General features: G+C 53.3%; 1 protein-coding gene across 2 annotated transcripts in view; it reads left to right on the top strand.

The window, feature by feature from the left end:
• The window catches only part of WDR59 (WD repeat domain 59), a 49,950-nt gene extending 36,352 nt beyond the window's left edge, over window positions 1-13,598 (top strand). For both annotated transcript variants that reach the window (XM_059824749.1, XM_059824748.1), the window contains 8 exons: window positions 3,813-3,946; window positions 5,413-5,494; window positions 7,388-7,500; window positions 8,339-8,486; window positions 8,579-8,651; window positions 10,207-10,333; window positions 10,753-10,895; window positions 12,027-13,598. In XM_059824749.1, the coding sequence (XP_059680732.1) occupies window positions 3,813-3,946; window positions 5,413-5,494; window positions 7,388-7,500; window positions 8,339-8,486; window positions 8,579-8,651; window positions 10,207-10,333; window positions 10,753-10,895; window positions 12,027-12,262 (1,056 nt within the window). In that variant the 3' untranslated portion in view covers window positions 12,263-13,598. The remainder of the gene's footprint in view (window positions 1-3,812; window positions 3,947-5,412; window positions 5,495-7,387; window positions 7,501-8,338; window positions 8,487-8,578; window positions 8,652-10,206; window positions 10,334-10,752; window positions 10,896-12,026) is intronic.
• The last annotated feature ends 4,179 nt before the right edge of the window (window positions 13,599-17,777 follow it).

Below are 17,777 nucleotides of genomic sequence, written 5' to 3'. Positions count from 1 at the left end.
CGAAGCAGTTGGTGGCTTATTCTTGGGCTATCTGTTTCTACATGTAACCCATTTACTGCCATCGTTATCACCTCAGATTGCAGCAAATTACAGCCCTGGGTATGGTAGCGCAGGTGCAGGCTGGCTTTTTTAGTCATTATTCAGTGCTGTTCCCCGCTGTCACCTCCAACCCCATGATTGTCATAAATGCTCTGGTTTCTTTCCTTCTGGTGCTCTGAGGAACTGATGAGTCTTAATTTGCTATCACTGTAGCTATTTTCTTTCTTTTCTTCCTCTCCTTAAACTCTCAGGAGCAGCTGGGTAGATGCAGTTCTCCTTGGCATGGATGCTAGGCTGCTAAAAGAGCTAGAAACGTCAGAGGCAGTGCGGAAGACCTGTGTCTTTGACCTTCAGCTGTCGATAGTTAGCTTGGTGCACGCATGTTGATTTCTGCTTCAGCTCCAACCATTGTGTTCCCTGCTCCCCCTGTGATCTGTGCTCCAGTCCCTAGGAATACACTTATTTTCTGTTCTACCCTAATGCCCGTGAGCCTCAGTGACACCTTTCGATAACGCCATAGTGGGAGATTCTCCTGGGAGAAGATGTGAAGGAGAAGGGAGAGAGGAACCTTGTGGTGGACCTTGGCCAGACAGACCCAAGCTAGAGCTCTCCTTGCCTCTGGCAATCCCAGTTAAAAGTGCTCAAATACTGCCTGGTGGAGAGCTACTCCTGTAATTAACGCCAGCAATTATTTGGTTCAACGTAGAGCTTCTGCTGTCAATGGGGATGAGCTTTACCTCACCCATGATGGTTCCCATACTTCTGATCTTAGATTTTTCTAACACTTTGTTGCTGTAGCTGAGGCAAACCTGAATTGTAAAAACCAGACGTTTTTAATGGTGACTGTACATGTGGATTTATGATTTTCTGCTGTCACAGCGTGAGGGGCAGAAAGTAGTGGCCATGGAAGTGTAGTACTGGCAGGGCATATGGCTGTCGACTGAGTCTACTCCAGGAGCTGCACCAGTAAAGAATTAAGGCTTCCCTTTTTGCCAGTAAATAGACAGTGCTAGGAGAAAGAAAACAGGACGATTTTGTTGTGACTCCAAGTTTGCTGGGGGTTCTGATGCGTTTAGTGTCTTCATTTGTCTGGTGATACGCTAACAGCAAGCAGTGGAAACCATTCATGGGATCTCCTTTCCATTCTCATCCTCATTTGTTGTCATTCTCCACAAAAAAAAAAAAAAGTGACTGAATTACCTGTGGAAAGTGGTATGTGTTGTCCATGTTTCTAGTCTTTGAAATGCCTGTTGGGAGGCTTCTTCAGTCCGCTCTTGCAGAGGGCAGGAGCTGGTTGAATCTGTTCCTGATGATGGGGCAGTGAACCTGCCTCAGTCAGAGGGAACTCTCCATCAGCTGCGAGTCCTGGGGGCAGCTGGCTTACAGATGGTCAGGAGATGGCAAGTTGCTCTCCAAATTACCTGCCAAGCTCTAGAAGCCCTTGCTGATAGACCTGCAGAATGTGGTTCTGCATCTGCAAGCCTGGGTTCAAATACCTGCTCAGACACAACACAAATAACAGCTTTTGATGGGGCAGTGATGAGCCTGAGCTCTTGCCCTGATGGCATGTCATTGTGCTGGGGCTCCCAAGCTTTGCTCAAGTATTGTTTTTGGCAGCATCAGCAGCTCCTCGCTGCGCTTAGGAGTCAGCACTTGGCTGCCCTGACAAGGAATGAGGTACAGGTGCCACTGTTGTTTGGGAACCTTCTTGGAATACAGCCCACATCCTTCAGCACGGGAGGGGTGGCTACGTTTTCAGGCGTTATCAGAAGAGATATAGTCTGCCCAACGGTAAGAGAGCCAGAGCTGATCCAGACAGTGCCTTGATTAGGAACTGATGGACTGAAGAGAGTTTGGTCTCTCATCCGACCACGTTCTAGCCACCTTCCACTGCATAGGGCTTCTCAGCTTCAGAGTGATGTAGCAGATAAATAACTGCAAGCAAATTCTGCTTGGATGGATTAGGACTTGAGGAGATGTGGCAAAGAACAGAATCAGGCCTTAGTCAGCCAGCTTTTCCGCAGCACTGAATGCTGACAGCCCAGCATTTGGCACCTCTGAATTTTGGGCAGCACGCACACTCTGCTCCTCTTTACTCTGGGGAGTGGTGGAAGATCAGGGAAACTGGTGATGCTCTGTCACGTGGGCATCCCTGGAAAAAAAATCCACCTTCACCTCCTTCAAGTCTGAAACGCCTTCTTCACTTACTGTCAAGCCTGTGCTTGAGCCGCTGCATTTCAGTCACTCAGTGTCCAAAGTGACTTCAGGAACACCCTTTTTGCTTCTTGTGGCGTGTGCTAGCAGTATGCTCAGCACGGCAAGATCCCATCAGCACATTGGCCTAAGCTTGGGCCAGGCAGGCAGTGAAGGAGGAATTAATTTCTTAAGGTTCTTAGGGGTTTTTAAGGGCATTTTCTGTCTGTGATAAGCCTGCCCAGCTTCTCACAGCACTGCATGATCATGGTCAAAGGCAGTTTGGCACCCAGACATCCCCAGCGCTGGCCTGACACCCACAGTAGAGGTGACCTTGCTTGCAGGTCCAAGTCCTGCCCTTCCTGTAGCCCAGCCTGCTCTTTAGGAGCACCGACGTGTTGCCTGCGCGAGCTCTGCCTGCCTCGCAGAGCCATCAGCACAGGGCTGCTTTGCTGGCCCCTTCAAAGGGGCTGTTCTGCTTTGGATGGGGGTGTAGGAAGCTCCACCACAAGTGCCTCAGGAAACCCTCCATCATTCAGCATGACCAGGGGACACTTCTGCGTAGGACCATCGACTCGGTGTGTCAGTGAGGGAACACGCCACAGGGGAGCAGCATTGCAAAGCGTCCTTCGCTGCACTTAGGAGCCCTGCGTAGCAGCCAGTGCTTCCCTCGGTAGAGCTCCAGTGCCTTCTGCCTGTCATGCTGCCGCACATCCTCTCATCCCTCCTCCTCACCCTCCTAGAGTGAGGAGCTGGAAGAGGCAAGGATACCAGCCAAATACTCTGCGGTGTTTCATACAGCCAAGGTAGCTTTATGCAGCTTGGCATTAAGATGGCCTCTGTGTCTATTACAGGGAGTATTTGGGAATCTTGGCTTCTTGGTTTTGTTCCTTTGTGTTGATTCCTTTCCTTTCTTCTCCCCTCCACCTTATGTCCTGAGCCAGCTGTAATTAGCTGTGAGCATGGTAGCTAAGGATCCTGGCTAGGAAAACTTGGGCCCTGCTTTATCATCTGCCAGTTGTTTGTTTGAAGCTGTTGATAAAGCAGGAGGTGGGAGCCCTGTCCTGGCACTGAACAGGGCTGTTTAGCTCAAACAAGGAGAGACCAAAAGAGTCTGGAGCTGTCGGCTTGCCCTGGAGCTGAGGACAAGCAGAAGCTGCCTCCCACACGTCTCTGTGCTGATGTTGGCTGAAGTCAGCGGTGGTCTGTGTGCAGAGGGTTCCCAGACCAGACCTCTAACGAGAATGACAATTGAACCGTCCTCCTGCCAAACCTGCCCAGGTTTGATTGGCATCCCGATGCTGATTTGTTCTCTTATTGGCTTTCACAGGGGAACTCACAAAATAACTTTTTGAGTGAGTTTGACCTTGAGCTCGCTGCCTTGACCTGCTTTTCACTTCCTACAGATGGAGATGCTTGTTCTCCTGGGCATGTCATGGATGTTTTCCAGGGTAACACAGAGCCTTCTGAAAGGCAGGTTTGGGTGCTGCTTGCATTATTCCTGACCCTAGTGCTTTGTTCCCTGGCCCAAGAAGCCTGCTCCCCTCCTCCCCAGTAACACGTTGCCATTTGTTCTGCAGAAATCAAGGAGGTGGAAAAGCAAACGAGAGGGGACAGATGCCAACAACCGACCCATCAAAGCCGCTGGGAAAGTTATTATCCAGGATATTTCCTGCTTGCTGCCTGTGCACAAGCTGCTGGGAGAGCTCTACATGTGAGTACAGGCTGGCATCCTTTCCCAAATAAAAGCAGCCGTCTTTGGCGTTGTTGTGCTTTAATCCCAAAATCAGTCAGCACTGATCTTTGAATGTTTCTGTACCTTCTTCCTCTGTTCTTGCCTTGCTCCTTTTTTACGGTATCCCTCTCTGCCTGTGAGAGGGGACTTGTCTCCTATAAATCTGAAAAGTGTGACGGGAGAAATTTGTGATGGATTATTGTACACAGGGTTTGAACCAGTGCTCCAGCATCGTCACAGCAAATCTTACAGCTTCAGGTTCTCATTAGCTAAAGAGAGAAATTATCAGTACAAATTCTTTTTCAAATCTCATGTTAAACTCCACACTTAAATGCACAGGTTTAAGGATTCCAATAAATGCACATTCTCATACTGTAAAACTGATAATAGCTCATAAGGCTTTTTAATTTCAGAAGTATTTGGAATGCCTCATTCCCATGGAGACTTGGTTGTACATGCCAGTGTCCGTACAGCAAGTTCTGCTACATTAATGGAAAGGATGGAGAAGTTCTGTGTGTGGTATTTTGGGGTGGGGTTTTTTTGGTGTGGTGGTTTTTTTTTTTTTTTAGGAGCATCTTTTTCCAAACTCTCTAATTCAGATAGTTACAAAATCTCTGCTCCTGAATTTTTTCTTCCTTAGCTTTGGTAATACTGTCTGATCCTTCACAGAATTTCCAGTCAATGGACATTCAGGGAAGAGGCAGGCTTCCCTTCTTAGGGCGGGGGGGAAAAGAGACAAAAATCTTCCTTCTCTCTTTTCTGTATTATTAAAAAGAATGTTCTTTAAAAGACCTGTTGGAACTTTCTTCCCTGGATGTCTCATGTGTAAACAGCCTGACCCTTTTCCATTTGCTGTAAGATCTTAAGCAGTAAAAGTGTCAAGCGTCTCAGGAAGATTTCTGACGCTAAGCAGGAAAGCCCGTGTGGGTTTCCTCAGCCCACCTTGCCAGCCTCTCGGAGACTCCCCGGTGGGTGTGTTTTCCTACGGGGGAACAGGCTGAAGACCAGCCTGCTTCTCTGCCGTGTACCACCGCCTCCCGCCAGGTCACTCACAGCAGACCAACAGGCTGAATGGGAACCGGACCGTGTAACTGATGGCACCAGCTTCTAGGGACAAGAATGAATCTTGGCTTGGTGGTATCCTGGCACAAGTTTGGTCTGGTATCTCCTTGGAAGCAGTCCATCTTAGGATCAATCCCAGCTACTTTGGAGCTGGACTTCATGTGCGGTGTGGTAGGGAAGATGAATAGTGGGGGTTGCCAGAAGGATGGCAGTGATCCCTGAATAACAGGGGAGGAAGGGATGGGATCCTGGCCATGCCCGCAGGCTCATATTGATCTGGAAGTTCTGGACTGCTCACCGCTGCCAGTACCACTTCCCCCCATCCCTCCCCACCTTCGTAGGTAACATGCCAACCAGAACTGAGCTATCTCCTTTCTTTTTAGACTGAATGTGAATAATATCCAGGAGACTTGCCAGAAGAATGCTGCCTCAGCCTTGGCTGTGGGACGGAGGGATCTTGTACAGGTATTACGTTGAATCAGACCTCTTCCTCAGCATGCTGTGCTACCCTCAAATGACTTGCGCTGTCACCTTGATACCCCAACAGCCACCTGGGTTCAGCGGTTGTTCCAGGGAGTCTCTGGTTGGTGAACTGAGGCCGGTGGAATAGTCGTGGAGGGGGTCTCTACCTCATTGACTCTCGACATCGAGAGATTCCTTCCCAAGGCTGCAAGCAGATTGTGTTATGCTCTTTGCCAAACTGAGTGAAGCACATTTTTCAGGGAATTCCTGCAGGCAAAGCGAGGAATGCAGCCTACTTTTCGGTTAGCAAATGGAGTAACTGTGCACACAGTTGCCTAGCTGCTGTCAGCATTTTGATCGGTGATTTTGTCTTACTTATGTAATTGTTCACATTGTTTGGCATTCATCTGCGCTGGCATTGGGTGCTAACTGCAGCTGGCTTCCCCCCAAGAGAGTCTGAGCCCAGGGACCCAGCCCCACAACTGGGCTGGCCACTTACCTTCAGCTAGTAATAGGAGAAAAATGGCTATTTTGGCCCATCCTTTTCCGTGTGATTAGTCCATCGCAACAGGCAGAACGTTTGACAGGACTCAGGAGTGCCTGAAAGAGATGGGAGCGGGCTGGCACTGCCAGAGCAGCCTGTGCACCTCTCCTGAGCCTTTGGCTCTTCCTAGACCTGGGCAGGGAACATGCATAGGCTTACCTGATCTAAGCAGAAGCAAACTCAAGCTGTTGTCTTGCTTCTTGGTGGGTTCTGCTAGACCAGGAGAGAGAAGGTTGGTCTAGTTCCCCTTGGTCTGTGCTTCCTCTTGCTGTCTGGTTTGCCCACGTTGGACCAGAGCTTGGGTGAAATAAGTTCAGCAAGATTTCTCTGAGATGCCTCTGTTTCTTGCTGGTTTTCCCCTGTTCCATGTAACTCCAGCCTGTATTGCAGCTTGCCTTGTTCCTAGCAGACACGGAGGCTTGAGCTGCAGGTTACGTGTAAGATGTGCTCTACAGCAGTGTAGGAAGTGGCGTCTTCCCTGTTTCCTTTCTGTGCTGTCTTGTGCTGAGCCCTGTCCTTGTTTCGGTTTCTCTCCTGTTTCTTTCTCTGGTTTCACAGTGAGCAGCTGCGGGACTACTGTTCCTGGCTGTTCTTTCTACATGGAGCATGTGTTTTTTCTTTACTTTCTGCGTTGTCAGCTCTCTGACTTCTGCTGTCTTTCCAGCAGCATGCTCCTTTTCCTTTCCAGCTCTTATTTTCATGCCAAACTAGGAGCTTTGCTTTCCCCTGGAATATTCTAATTGCCCCATTTCAAAAGGCACAGCAGAAAAAACAGTTCTAGATCAGTGGTATAGAGACTGAAAAGACGGAACCGTTTTCAGAGTAGAGGATGATAAATGAAGGAGAAATTTCATGTGAAATAGTTAAACTGTTGGAGTAGAAATGGCAAACTGTACTCCTGTCTGCGCCAGGCTGTGCTAGGAGAACAGAGGTCTACAGTAACACTCATAGCTAATTAAAAGATACTTCTCATGCAAATAATGATTCACCAGTAAACTTTCTGCCATCAGACATCTCTGAACCCAAGAGCTGTATCAAATTTAAACCCTTTGGAGGTTTGAGAATATAAAATGCACTAATAGGTCTGTTAAGCTACCCTGACAGGTCTGTTAGACTATAGACTATTCTTCAAAGTTTAACTCAAAGCGAGTGGGACAGGGAAAGCTTCAGTTTTGTGTTACTCTATGTATTATTTGTGACACAGAGGCTGAAACTGCTCCCTGCTGCCGGAGAAAAAAAAAAAAGGCAAGCTCCATTATTATCTGTCTGTGAGTGAATTTGTGCACACCTATGCCCTGAGAATGTGGTTATTTCTAATTGTAGCTTTGATGCTTTTCCTTCCTGTCTGCCAGGTTTGGTCACTGGCCATGGTAGCCACTGATCTCTGTCTTGGACCGAAGTCTGACCCAGATTTGGAGATACCTTGGGCACAACATCCATTTGGACGTCAATTATTGGAGTCCTTGTAGGTGTCTGAACACGGGGGAGGGGTTGGGGAACTGTTGCTGAAGCAGAAGCCTCCGTAACTATGTACGTTGTAAGGCATCATTTCAGACTTGGAGTAGTGCCGCAGCTTGTATTTTTCCTCTCTTAAGCCTGAGATGCATGAAGAAGGGAAGCTGCAAGTGTGTTTATGACACGCAGGAGGCAGCATTTGGCCTCCCATCTAGCACTCAGGTCTTTGGCTAACATTGAGCAATCGGCCAGCTGCAGTAGGAGCTCTGTTTTCCAGCATGCCTGCAATGCCTGACTTGGAGATTTTGGTTTTCTGCTCCCCACCTCCTAAATGAGTGTGTTGGTGCAGCTGATATGTTCACCTTCAAATTCACTGTTGCCATATAGCATTACTGGGAAATAGTTCCACCGGTCTGAAAGCCAAGTGTGGGCTGCAAATGTCCTCCTGCCATTGAATCTGTTCAGGAGGGGACATAATTAGTAATTGGTATTATCTGTCATTACACCCTATTTGGAGGCACAGGATTTGTGTGGTGTACTTTTGCATACTGTTGCCTGACCTAACTCTCTCCTGCTGTGTGGCAGCAGTGGGAGGGAAGGACAGGTAGTTCTTCATCGCTCTGAGTCTTTAGAGCAATCCAGAAACTTCATAGCTATCCAGAAAACCTGTGGTGGGGTTCTGCCTTGAGATCTAGATGCAGGATGCTTGCATGTAGAGGGTTTTGTCAAAAGACATTGTGGCTGGGGGTGATTCTGTGGACGTTGTTCCTGAAGTTGTCCTGAGATCTCGATGCTTTTGCCACTGAACTCTGCCCAGTCTCATACTGTCTGTCCTTTTCATTTCCCAGGCTGGCTCATTACTCGCAGCTCCACGATGTGCAGACCCTGGCCATGCTGTGCAGCGTGTTCGAAGCCCAATCCAGGCTACAGGGATGCCCAAACTCCTACGGCCCCTTTCTTCAGCGTGCTTCCAACCTGCCCTCCCACAGCCGATATGTACGACCGCCATTTCTTTCCCATTTGTCTTGGATATCTTTGAACATCTCTCGGGTAAATGACCTGATTTCCTCTCCTTTCCCCCTCAACAGCCCAGCTTTACTTCCTCTGGCTCCTGTTCCAGCATGTCAGATCCTGGACTTGGCACCGGAGGCTGGAGCATAGGTACAGAGACCTGGGTAGTAAACAGAGGAATCTGCCTTCATTCTGGCCTGGGTTTTAGATGGCTCCTGTGGTGGGGAAAGAAAGGAGTTAGTAGTGGCTGCAATTGCAAATGTGCTCTGCCAGAGCAGCTTTCCGGGGTTTGGCCAACGTGATGGGACTCCTTGGCTGGAAGAGGGCAGGGCTTGCAGTAACTGTGTCAATGCTCCCGCAGTCCTGCCCCTTCTGACTTCTGTAGCATGCTGTCTGACTGGGCGCTGGACAAACTGTTACAAAAGCTCTAGACATACCAAGCTAGGCCCCTGGACCACAGCTTAACCAAGAACCAAGAGCTCCCACTGCTGCCTTTTCCAGTTGGAAGCAAGTAAAGAGACCAGTTTGTACCATCTTGCTTCCAACCTGGCTATAGCAAGGACTTGGGGTGACTGCCTCGATGCTGCCTGGTGCCGTAAGCTTTCCACAGCCTTAGTGCTTTGCACAAATTGACGCTGTTATCGATGCTGACTACTCCTAATAATTTCCTTGTCCTTCATATGCCTGGACATGGTTCCCAGAATTAGCTCCATGAGCTTCCCAGGGATCGAGGTGAGGCTGACTGGCCCGCAGTTCCCTGGGTCCCCCTTCTTGTCCTTTTTGAAGACAGGAGTGACATTTCCTTTCCTCCAGTCCTCAGGCACCTCTCCCAATCGCCACGATCGTTCAGCGATTATGGAGAGTGGCCTCGCAGTGTCATCAGCCAGCTAATTCCACAGGGTTCAGGGGGGAAAAAAGCAATGTTGTGCTTTCTCCTGCCACTGGAAAACTAGCAGCAGTTGGGAAGGCTGGGTTCTCCGTGCCAGGAATACCCGCGGGCCTAAGGACGTTTTCTGCTGAGCTGTGAAGGTGTCAAAGACAAGTCACTCTTAAGGGCTCCAGTGTCAGAGTTGAAGCTGTTGGCTGATTCCTGGCGATATACATGGCCTTGGGCAGCGTCAGCCCTGTTAGCACCAAAGCTGTAACTTTTCAGTGCGGTATCAAGGCATCTGTGACATGGGGAAGAGTGGAGAATGGGGGTTAACGGAGCTGATGTTGTCTTGTAGCGGTTATTAGCAGTCTTCTCCCTGCCCCCAGGGCAATACCTTACATACAGAGGCCCCTTTACGTAACAGCAGCCCTGGTGATGAGAGTCCTCCCTGTCTGCGAAAGAGGAGCCTGGCCCGCTGGGGATAACATTCCCAAGCAAACTCCGTGGGATTGATTGCCTGGATACTTTTTGCCTAAAGTGGAAGGCAAAAGGGGTTCCTCCATAGTGGATTTCTCTGTGTGATGATCCCCATTCCCATCCTGTCCCCAGAAGTGCAGTAGAAGCACTTGGCAAGTAGAGGTTGGCACTCAGTTTTCTGAGACAGGGCAGTGTTTGTAGGAATGCAGAAGGAGATACAACCATATCTTAGAGAGAAAACTGGCGTGTGCGAACGTGTGGTCTTCAATGTTTCCTTCCCCACCCCAGTTTTGAGGAGGTTGTGCTCGTGAGCGCTGTGTTTTCTGAGGTACGCTCACAACTTTTTGACGCTTGCAGCAAACAAAGACACGGAGCAGGCCTCCACTCCCTGGTGCGAGTCTTCTCCAGATGACTTCCGCTACGGAAACTTGATGTATCCCGATCATCGGGAGCGTGAAAAAGACCAGCATGAGAAAAACAAAAGGTAGGTTATGGTGTGTGTGCCTTGGGGGTATTCAGGGATGCGTAACTCTGTGCCCAAGTCAGCCAGGTCTCTGTTGGTGCTGTGAAGTAGCACGCCTGCTCCTAGACCTTTGCATTCAGACAGTCATTTGCAGAAGCTTCATACCGCCGATCAGCTCTGCTGGGATTGCATATGATGCATCTATAAGTGGCCGCGGTGGGGGCCCCAGAGGGTAGCCCATTTATTTGTCACACCCTTGAGTGTAGCACAAGTGAAGGCCAGACCAGTTAGTGTTCAGCCATGTTTCAGCAACACGTGGGAAGTAATCTGCTGCTCTTCTAGCGATGTGAGCTGGGTGCGTGGCCATCACTGGGAAAAGGCTCGCAACCAGAGTCTCAGAGAGTCAGTCAGGTGGGTGACAATGCTGTTTGTTCCTCGAGGCTCCTGGATCCTGCCAACACTCAGCAATTTGATGACTTTAAGAAGTGCTATGGAGAAATTCTTTATCGCTGGGGCCTGCGAGAGAAGAGGGCTGAGGTTCTCAAGTTTGTCTCTTGTCCTCCTGATCCCCACAAAGGAATTGGTGAGTGCCTGCTTCGGTCTGCTTCGGCTGCCCGGGCAGAGTCACGGCTCTGCCTCGGAGGCTTGGGAACGTGCGGTCAGCAGGTGGGATGAAAAGTGTCCGTCAGTCTGCCCAGAGGTTAGCTCTGCCAGCAAATGGTTTTAGTTTCTTCTCAGCTCTGGGTGGAGATGAGGCTTGCAGATGTTGGTTCAAGGGTTTTGTAGACTGTAACATCTCTCCAGCGAAGCTGGAAATGCGCGTACTGCTGCGCTATCCATGTTCAGCTATTTATGCTGATGGCTATTCTTTATTGCCTCTGAATAAGAGCCCAGAGATGCGCTGTCCTAATCTCTCATTCTGGGCTGAAGTGTCCTTATAGTGCACGCGTAAAATTGCAAGATCTCTGACTGTGGGTGAGCTAGCCAAGAAATAGGCCAATAGAACATTTCTCCTAAAATATTTTCAGCAGCGTAGCTGCCCAGAACTTAAGGACAGCTTCTGTCTTCTTCCTAGGCCTCTGGGAAAAGATGCACTTAACCTGGGAGGAGAGAAGCGGGTGAGAGATGCCAGAGAAGCAGCGGTTGCTTGCTTAGCTCTTGTTACAGTCTCACCTTGTCACCTGGGGCTCCTCCTGGGGAGTAACTGGAGTGAAAATTGGTGACTTCGACCACTGCCATTGCCCCTCCATGGCTAACAGTCACAGCACTCATAGCATGCACTGAGTGTGCTCTGTGCTCTCTCTGTGATGAGAAACAAAGGCCGTTCTCGTCTGCTCTTAGTTCCCCTTCAGAGAGATGCGAGGCAGATGAGCGCAGCGGGAAGCCTTCATCCCCGCAGCATGTGTCAGCGTGTCCTGAGCTAGAAATCTCACGCACGTTCCCAGCCGATAGCCATTTAGCTATCAGGGGAATCGGTGGGCCGGTCTGTGCCCTGGCACGCCAATTGCCCATGTCTTTGCTTCCGTATGGAGACCAAACAGAGATCTCTAAAAGATGCCGTTCTCCCGCCCTGAAGGAGATTTGAGGCAGAACTCTTGGGCGGCAGGTTTGGGGGACTCATCTGTTGAACAGCGTGGGCTGTATGCGGGGCTGCTTTGTCCACAACTCTTGCCAGCGCTAATTGTCTTGCTTTCTGTTTCTTTCCTCCGGCCAGAGTTCGGCGTGTACTGCAGCCACTGCCGCAGCGAGGTGCGCGGCACCCAGTGTGCCATCTGCAAGGGCTTCACCTTCCAGTGCGCTATCTGTCACGTGGCGGTGCGAGGCTCCTCTAATTTCTGCCTGACCTGCGGACACGGAGGCCACACCAGCCATATGATGGAGTGGTTTCGCACCCAGGAGGTGTGTCCCACGGGTTGTGGATGCCACTGCCTGCTCGAGAGCACCTTCTGAGCAAGTCCTGACAGCAGGGCGCCCTGGATTTACTGGATTTAATATTTAATTCCCAAGCCATGTTGAATCAGCTCTGCTCCACAGTGTCTGGAGGAGATGCCACAGGGAGCTGAAGCAGGATGTCCTGGCGGTGCGCTGCAGTGATGTTTACAAGTACTTCCAGTATTCCTACACTTCCCAGGTTGCTTACACACTGATTTGACCAAACTCCCTGTGTCCATTGCTGGTGATGGATGCCAGACCAGAAAAATTGCTCTCTCCGGCAGAAGGGTGTGTGAATATCGGCTAGTCTCTGTTGGGATGAGGAGGTGTTAAAAGGCTCCTTTGGAAAGGGCTCACCTGGCAGAGCCAAACTCGCTCCAGCTACGTAGTGTCTTTCCAGGTGCCTCTTGACAGGGGCTCAAAGTGAGCAAAACAGCCGTCTTTGCACAGTTAAGGCGGAAATAATTCGCAAGCAACAGTGGGCTCTAAAGGCAAACTGTAAACTGCGCTCGAAGAGCAAATAGTCCATGGGACTGTGCTCCGAGTTACTTTTGGCAGCAACAGGGTTTTGAATAGCTGTTTACATCGTTTAGGTTACCCCATAAAGCAAGAGAATGAAACTACATTTTTCAGGATTACTTCCTAAATAGCTCCCTACCCACTGGTTGGGATCTGCGGCTGGTGTGGAAAGCCGAGCCGCGTGCCCAAGGTCGCTAGGATTAGTTGCTTTCTTCCAGCAGTTTTAGTACCATTACTCTTAAGGTGTCTCCATCTCCTGCTCTGACCGGGGATACCATGCACTTTAACTTGCCTGTCCCTCCCTTGTCAGTGACACGTCCTGGTGACTGGGAAAGGCATCTGCCTTTTGAGTTTGGGATCCACGCGGTGTTTCCATGGATGGCGGCATCTGAGGGCGTTTCGGAAAGCCTTTGCTTCCTTACTGAGAAAACACAAGGAGGACGCTTGCTCCGTGCAACTCCTTTTGGCTGTTTTCTCCAGGCTCAACAGGGGGAATCAATGAATAATTTGAGATTTGCTGCCGGTGCGCTTGAGTGACGAGGCTTCTGAGCTGGGGAGGCAGCAATTTTTTGGGGAAAAGGGGTTTTGGAAGGGTGGTGGGATTCACGGAGGCAAAAGGTTTGTGCCTTTTCTCCCTGGGGAGCTTCAATTGGAGAATGTACCGGATCGATCCGTCTGTTTGGGGCTGTGCCTGCTGGGCGCTCCCGTCCCGGGGACGCTGCTCTGCGGTTGTGCGCACACCCCGAGCGCGCAGCCTGTGCCTCTCCTGAGCAGGCTTCAGCCTGAGCTTTGGGTTTGGGCAAATGCGTGGTCAGGGATGAGCCCAGCAGAGTTATCCCCCGGCCCGCGCCAGCACTGATCCCTTCCTCCCGTGCTTGCCTGCTGAGCAGGGCCACGTGCTGTGCCCGCTCCCAACCTTTGTGCTAACTCAGGCTGTGGGATCCTGCCGTGGAATAAACAGATGGTGTATCTTAAACATTAAAATTATTTTTTTAAGTGCTGTTCTGATAGAACTTGGTGTCGCTGTGCTAGTTCTCCCTCCGCGGGGAGCTCCCAGCAGCTCTCCCTCCCAGCGCAGCGGTCAGCGTTGCACCCCACAGCCCTCTCCCTGCACCCCAAAGCGGGGGTCCCGCTCTGGCTACCTGTGCCTGATGGCAGCAGAGACCTGCAATGGCTGTGGGGCTCACCAGCTGCTGCTGGGACCCCCAACCCTGGCGCTCGCAGCGGCTGCGTTCGTGCAGGGACGATGTGATGGCGCGTGGCACCGATGCCACGCAGGCCTGGGAACTGCCCGCGGGTCACGATGCACCTCTTGCGAAAACGAAGCCGGGCGGTGTCTGAGCTGCCGGTGAACCAAACCCCACGTCCTGCAGTTTGGAGGGGCCCTGGGCGGTGTCTGTGCCCCCAGCCAGCAGGAAGGTGCGCTCGGGTCCTGCCCGGCGCCGCAGCGGGTGCTCCGGCGGGTGCTGTGCTGGCCCTCGGGCGAGGGTGCTCTCTGCCAGGAGCCGCAGGGAGAGGGCTCCCGCCCTCAGCCTTCCTACGTGACAGCCATTCAGCTCGGAAGTATTTTCATTTCCATGCTTGAGTGCGCGTGTAGGTTGGAAGGGAAAGGAGCCTTGTTATTTAAAGGTGACGGACCGACAGATCGTGGTATTTATGTGTGTTATTACAGTTCATTACGGTCTATCTCCATAGTATCTGAATACCTCCGAGGTGGAGGGCGGCCAGTGCTTCAGAGGAAGGCGGAAAAGCACCACCTCTTGCCGTGGCTGTTTGTGCAACCCTGCGCAGGTAGGTGGAATTTCTTCCCGGACGCTGCGGGCATTTGTCTCACACCCTGCAGCATGTGTGGTGGTTGCTTTGGGAGTGGTCTTGCTCAATGCAGAAGTGACTGTTGCAAGGAAACAGGAATGGCTTACTCTCACCTGCCTGGAGCCCGGCAAGAAGAGAAATGCGTTGCCTTTGCTGTGCTAAGCGGCTCCTGGCTGGAATAAATGATCAGAAACGGGGTGCGCTGCTGCACTGGCTGGAATAAATGATCAGAAACGGGGTGCGCTGCTGCACTGGCTGGAATAAATGATCAGAAACGGGGCGTGCAGCTGCACTGGTGACCCACGCCAGCCCCTTAATCTGCTCTGCCCCCCAACTGCTTGTCTTCTTACCCACCTGCTCTTTGGAATAACTTGGTAAAGCGCGAAAAGATTCCAAAGCCAGCCCAGTCTCAGTCTCAATTTCAGGCGTTAGAGAAAGGAGGCAGGTGCTGCTCCAGAAGCGGGTCTCGGCATGGCGTGCCCACGTGCACCGAAGCAGCTCTGGGGACGCAGCCGTGGTCAAACTAAGCAAATCAGGTGGTGGGGGGTTAATCAAAGAAGGAATAGAGGATAACATGAGAAATGCCATTGCATGAATATCTAGTGCACCTGCATCTGGTGCTGCTCTGGCTCTCGCCATCCCCGAAAGGCAGCTGTAGACGTGTGTGCGCAGTTCGGCTCAGGGAGCAGGTCTGGAATAGAGCAGCCACCCGAAGGACAACGCAGACCACGGTGGGTCCTGCGTGCCAGGGAGGGGGGTGACCCCTTCGTGGTTTCTGCTGGTGCAGGACCAAGGGGGCATCGAATTAAACAGGCTGCTTGGCGCGAGGCAGGAGCGAGCTCTTCGCACGCCGCGTGGGAAGGGTGTGAAACCGCTTCCCTCGGGGGCATCACCGGTGCCACGGGTTTGCCAGGGCTGTAGGAGTGACCGGGCACTTCCAGGAAGGGAAGCTCCATCCCTGCCCGACACCGCTGCTGGCCGGAGCGCCCTGCCTGCGCATCCCCAACCCGCAGCGCTGGGGTGGTGCCGCACCTCCCGCCTGCTCGTGCACCCTGCCCGTGGCTGCTGGCCCTTGCAGAGGAGGATGCTGAGTGCAGGGGGCCTTTGGGCCGACCCCGAGCCCCTGCTTTGGCAAGACTTGCTTCAGCTGCCTGCTGAGCGCATCCCCAAGGCTGTTACCGCTGCATCCGCGCTGGCTTTCCCAAGGATGGCTGGATGAGAAAGCTCCCACGACAGCCCACGCTGTGCCCTCGAGGCCACTGTCAGTTTTTTAAACCGTTTTTGTGCTCCGCAGAGCTAGCAGGGGTTGTGAGGAGCGTGGGGTGCCTTCCCCCTCCCGCTGAGGCTCCCCGTACACGGAGAAGGGAGTTCAATCCCCAATGATCAGAGTTTGGCAGAGAACCAAGGAGTGATGATAGCGGAGAAGGTGCCAAGGAAAACGTTTCCCTGTGGATGCTGCTCCTCGCAGCGTCTGTTATCAGCCCCCTCCTCCTCTGCGGCCACAGCCCCATTAACCCAGCGTCAGCCTGTGCCAGCGCTGCAGGGCCCGATCCTGCCCAAAGCCCAACGGCGCATTCCTGCCGTCTCCCTCGCGCCGGGCCCCAGCGTCTGTCCGTCTGTCTGGTGGGTAAACCAGTTCAGGAACTGATGAGCCAAAACCACTTAGCTGCTCCCATTTCGGCCAGGCTGATCATCAGCCGGCTCCACTCCCTGATGCTGCTTGCTCCGGGGCTGGCACGGCGTGGGGACAGGGACGGGGACAGTGGCAGGGACGGGTGGCCATCGGCAAAGCCCTCCGCAGCCGATTTGGTGCTGTTACAGTGGTCTCTGCCGTACAGCTCGGTCCCAGCACGCTCCCTCTCCCGCTGCCACCAGTGCTCGGTGCATCGCTGCTCCCCCATCCTCGCCGCAGAGCTGGGGCTCGGCTCGCCCACCCTGCGGACACCCGTGTCCCTCGTGCGGGGGACAGAGCCCCTCACCACGGAGCCCGGGAGCCGTCAGCACCCTGTAATGAGGGCAGGTGGGCTCTCAGCTCACAACAGGCTCACCGATGTCCCCGAGCCCTGCTGCAGCAGAGCTGGGGACGGCAACTCCCCTGTGCTCGGGAGAGGACGGTAAGTGGAGCCCCACCGGTGCGCCCGGCAGCTTTGCACCCTGTGCCGGGGAGGCCGGCGCTGGCAAAGGCTGGACCCCTTCCTGCCCCAAGCTGGGACCAAGAGCGAGCCCCCAGCGTGGCCCTTTGCAGGGGACCTGGACACCCCGAAACCCAGGCACGTGGTGCGTCCCCCCGGCTCCGGGGCCATCACCGTGGAGTCTGGCCTGCCCTCCCTCACCCTCCTTGCCCGAGAGCGCCGGTTGAGGCAGTGGGTGAGAAGGGAAGGGAAGGGAAGGGAAGGAAATGCCTTTCCCCGGTTTCGCCGGCCCCTGCGGCTGCGGGGAGAGGCCGGGACAGAGCGGGGAGCGCTGGAGGCCGCTGCTCCCAGCACCTCCGCGGCCACGGGACGCCGTGGCAGGGCTGGGCCACGAAGCATGTCCCGGACCCACGCCGCTGGCAGGACCGGCAGGGAGGCGGCACGGCCCATGGGGACAGCGTGGTGTGGTCATGACCGGGGGATCCCTTTGACCTCCCCCAGCACCCCACGATGGGGTGGTGGCCATCGCGCCAGCCTCGGGCACGCTTGGGGACTGGGGTGCCCATCCGGTTTGGGATTTGGGTGCAGCGGCCTCCGGCTGAGCGCCCCGGCTCGCCCGGATCCGCCTCCGCCCCCACCTTACCCCCACGCTCGCCCAAAAATCCTTAATCCCCACCCGGGAGCCGCCCTGCCGCGCCGGAGGGCTGCCGGGGCCGAGCTCACCCACCGGCACTGGAGCTGCCCGCGGCTGCGGAGGGCGTCGGGAAACCCCCCGGGAGAGTGGGGCATCCCCCCGCCAGCACCTCCTTTGGGGTCTCCCGGCAGCCTCTTGGGGCTCCTCCACCCTCCCACCCGCCCCCCAAAGGGGCCACCACCCCAAAAACCCCTCCGTGGGACCCCTGTGCACCCATCTGCTGATGCACCAAGGATGCACCGCAGCAGCCCCGGCCGGGGACATGCCCCCCCAAACCCTGCTGCTCCTGTCGGGGGGGGAAATTAACCCCCTCTTCCCAAAAAAAGGGATTTTTTTCCCCTGAGCTGGTGGCAGGGCGATGCCGGGAGCCGGGCGA

The sequence above is a fragment of the Gavia stellata genome, chromosome 15 (assembly GCF_030936135.1).
Source record: "Gavia stellata isolate bGavSte3 chromosome 15, bGavSte3.hap2, whole genome shotgun sequence".
Lineage (NCBI taxonomy): Eukaryota > Metazoa > Chordata > Aves > Gaviiformes > Gaviidae > Gavia > Gavia stellata.
The sequence above is the reverse complement of the archived record's forward strand: the minus strand, read 5'-3'. Positions and strand labels throughout refer to the sequence as shown.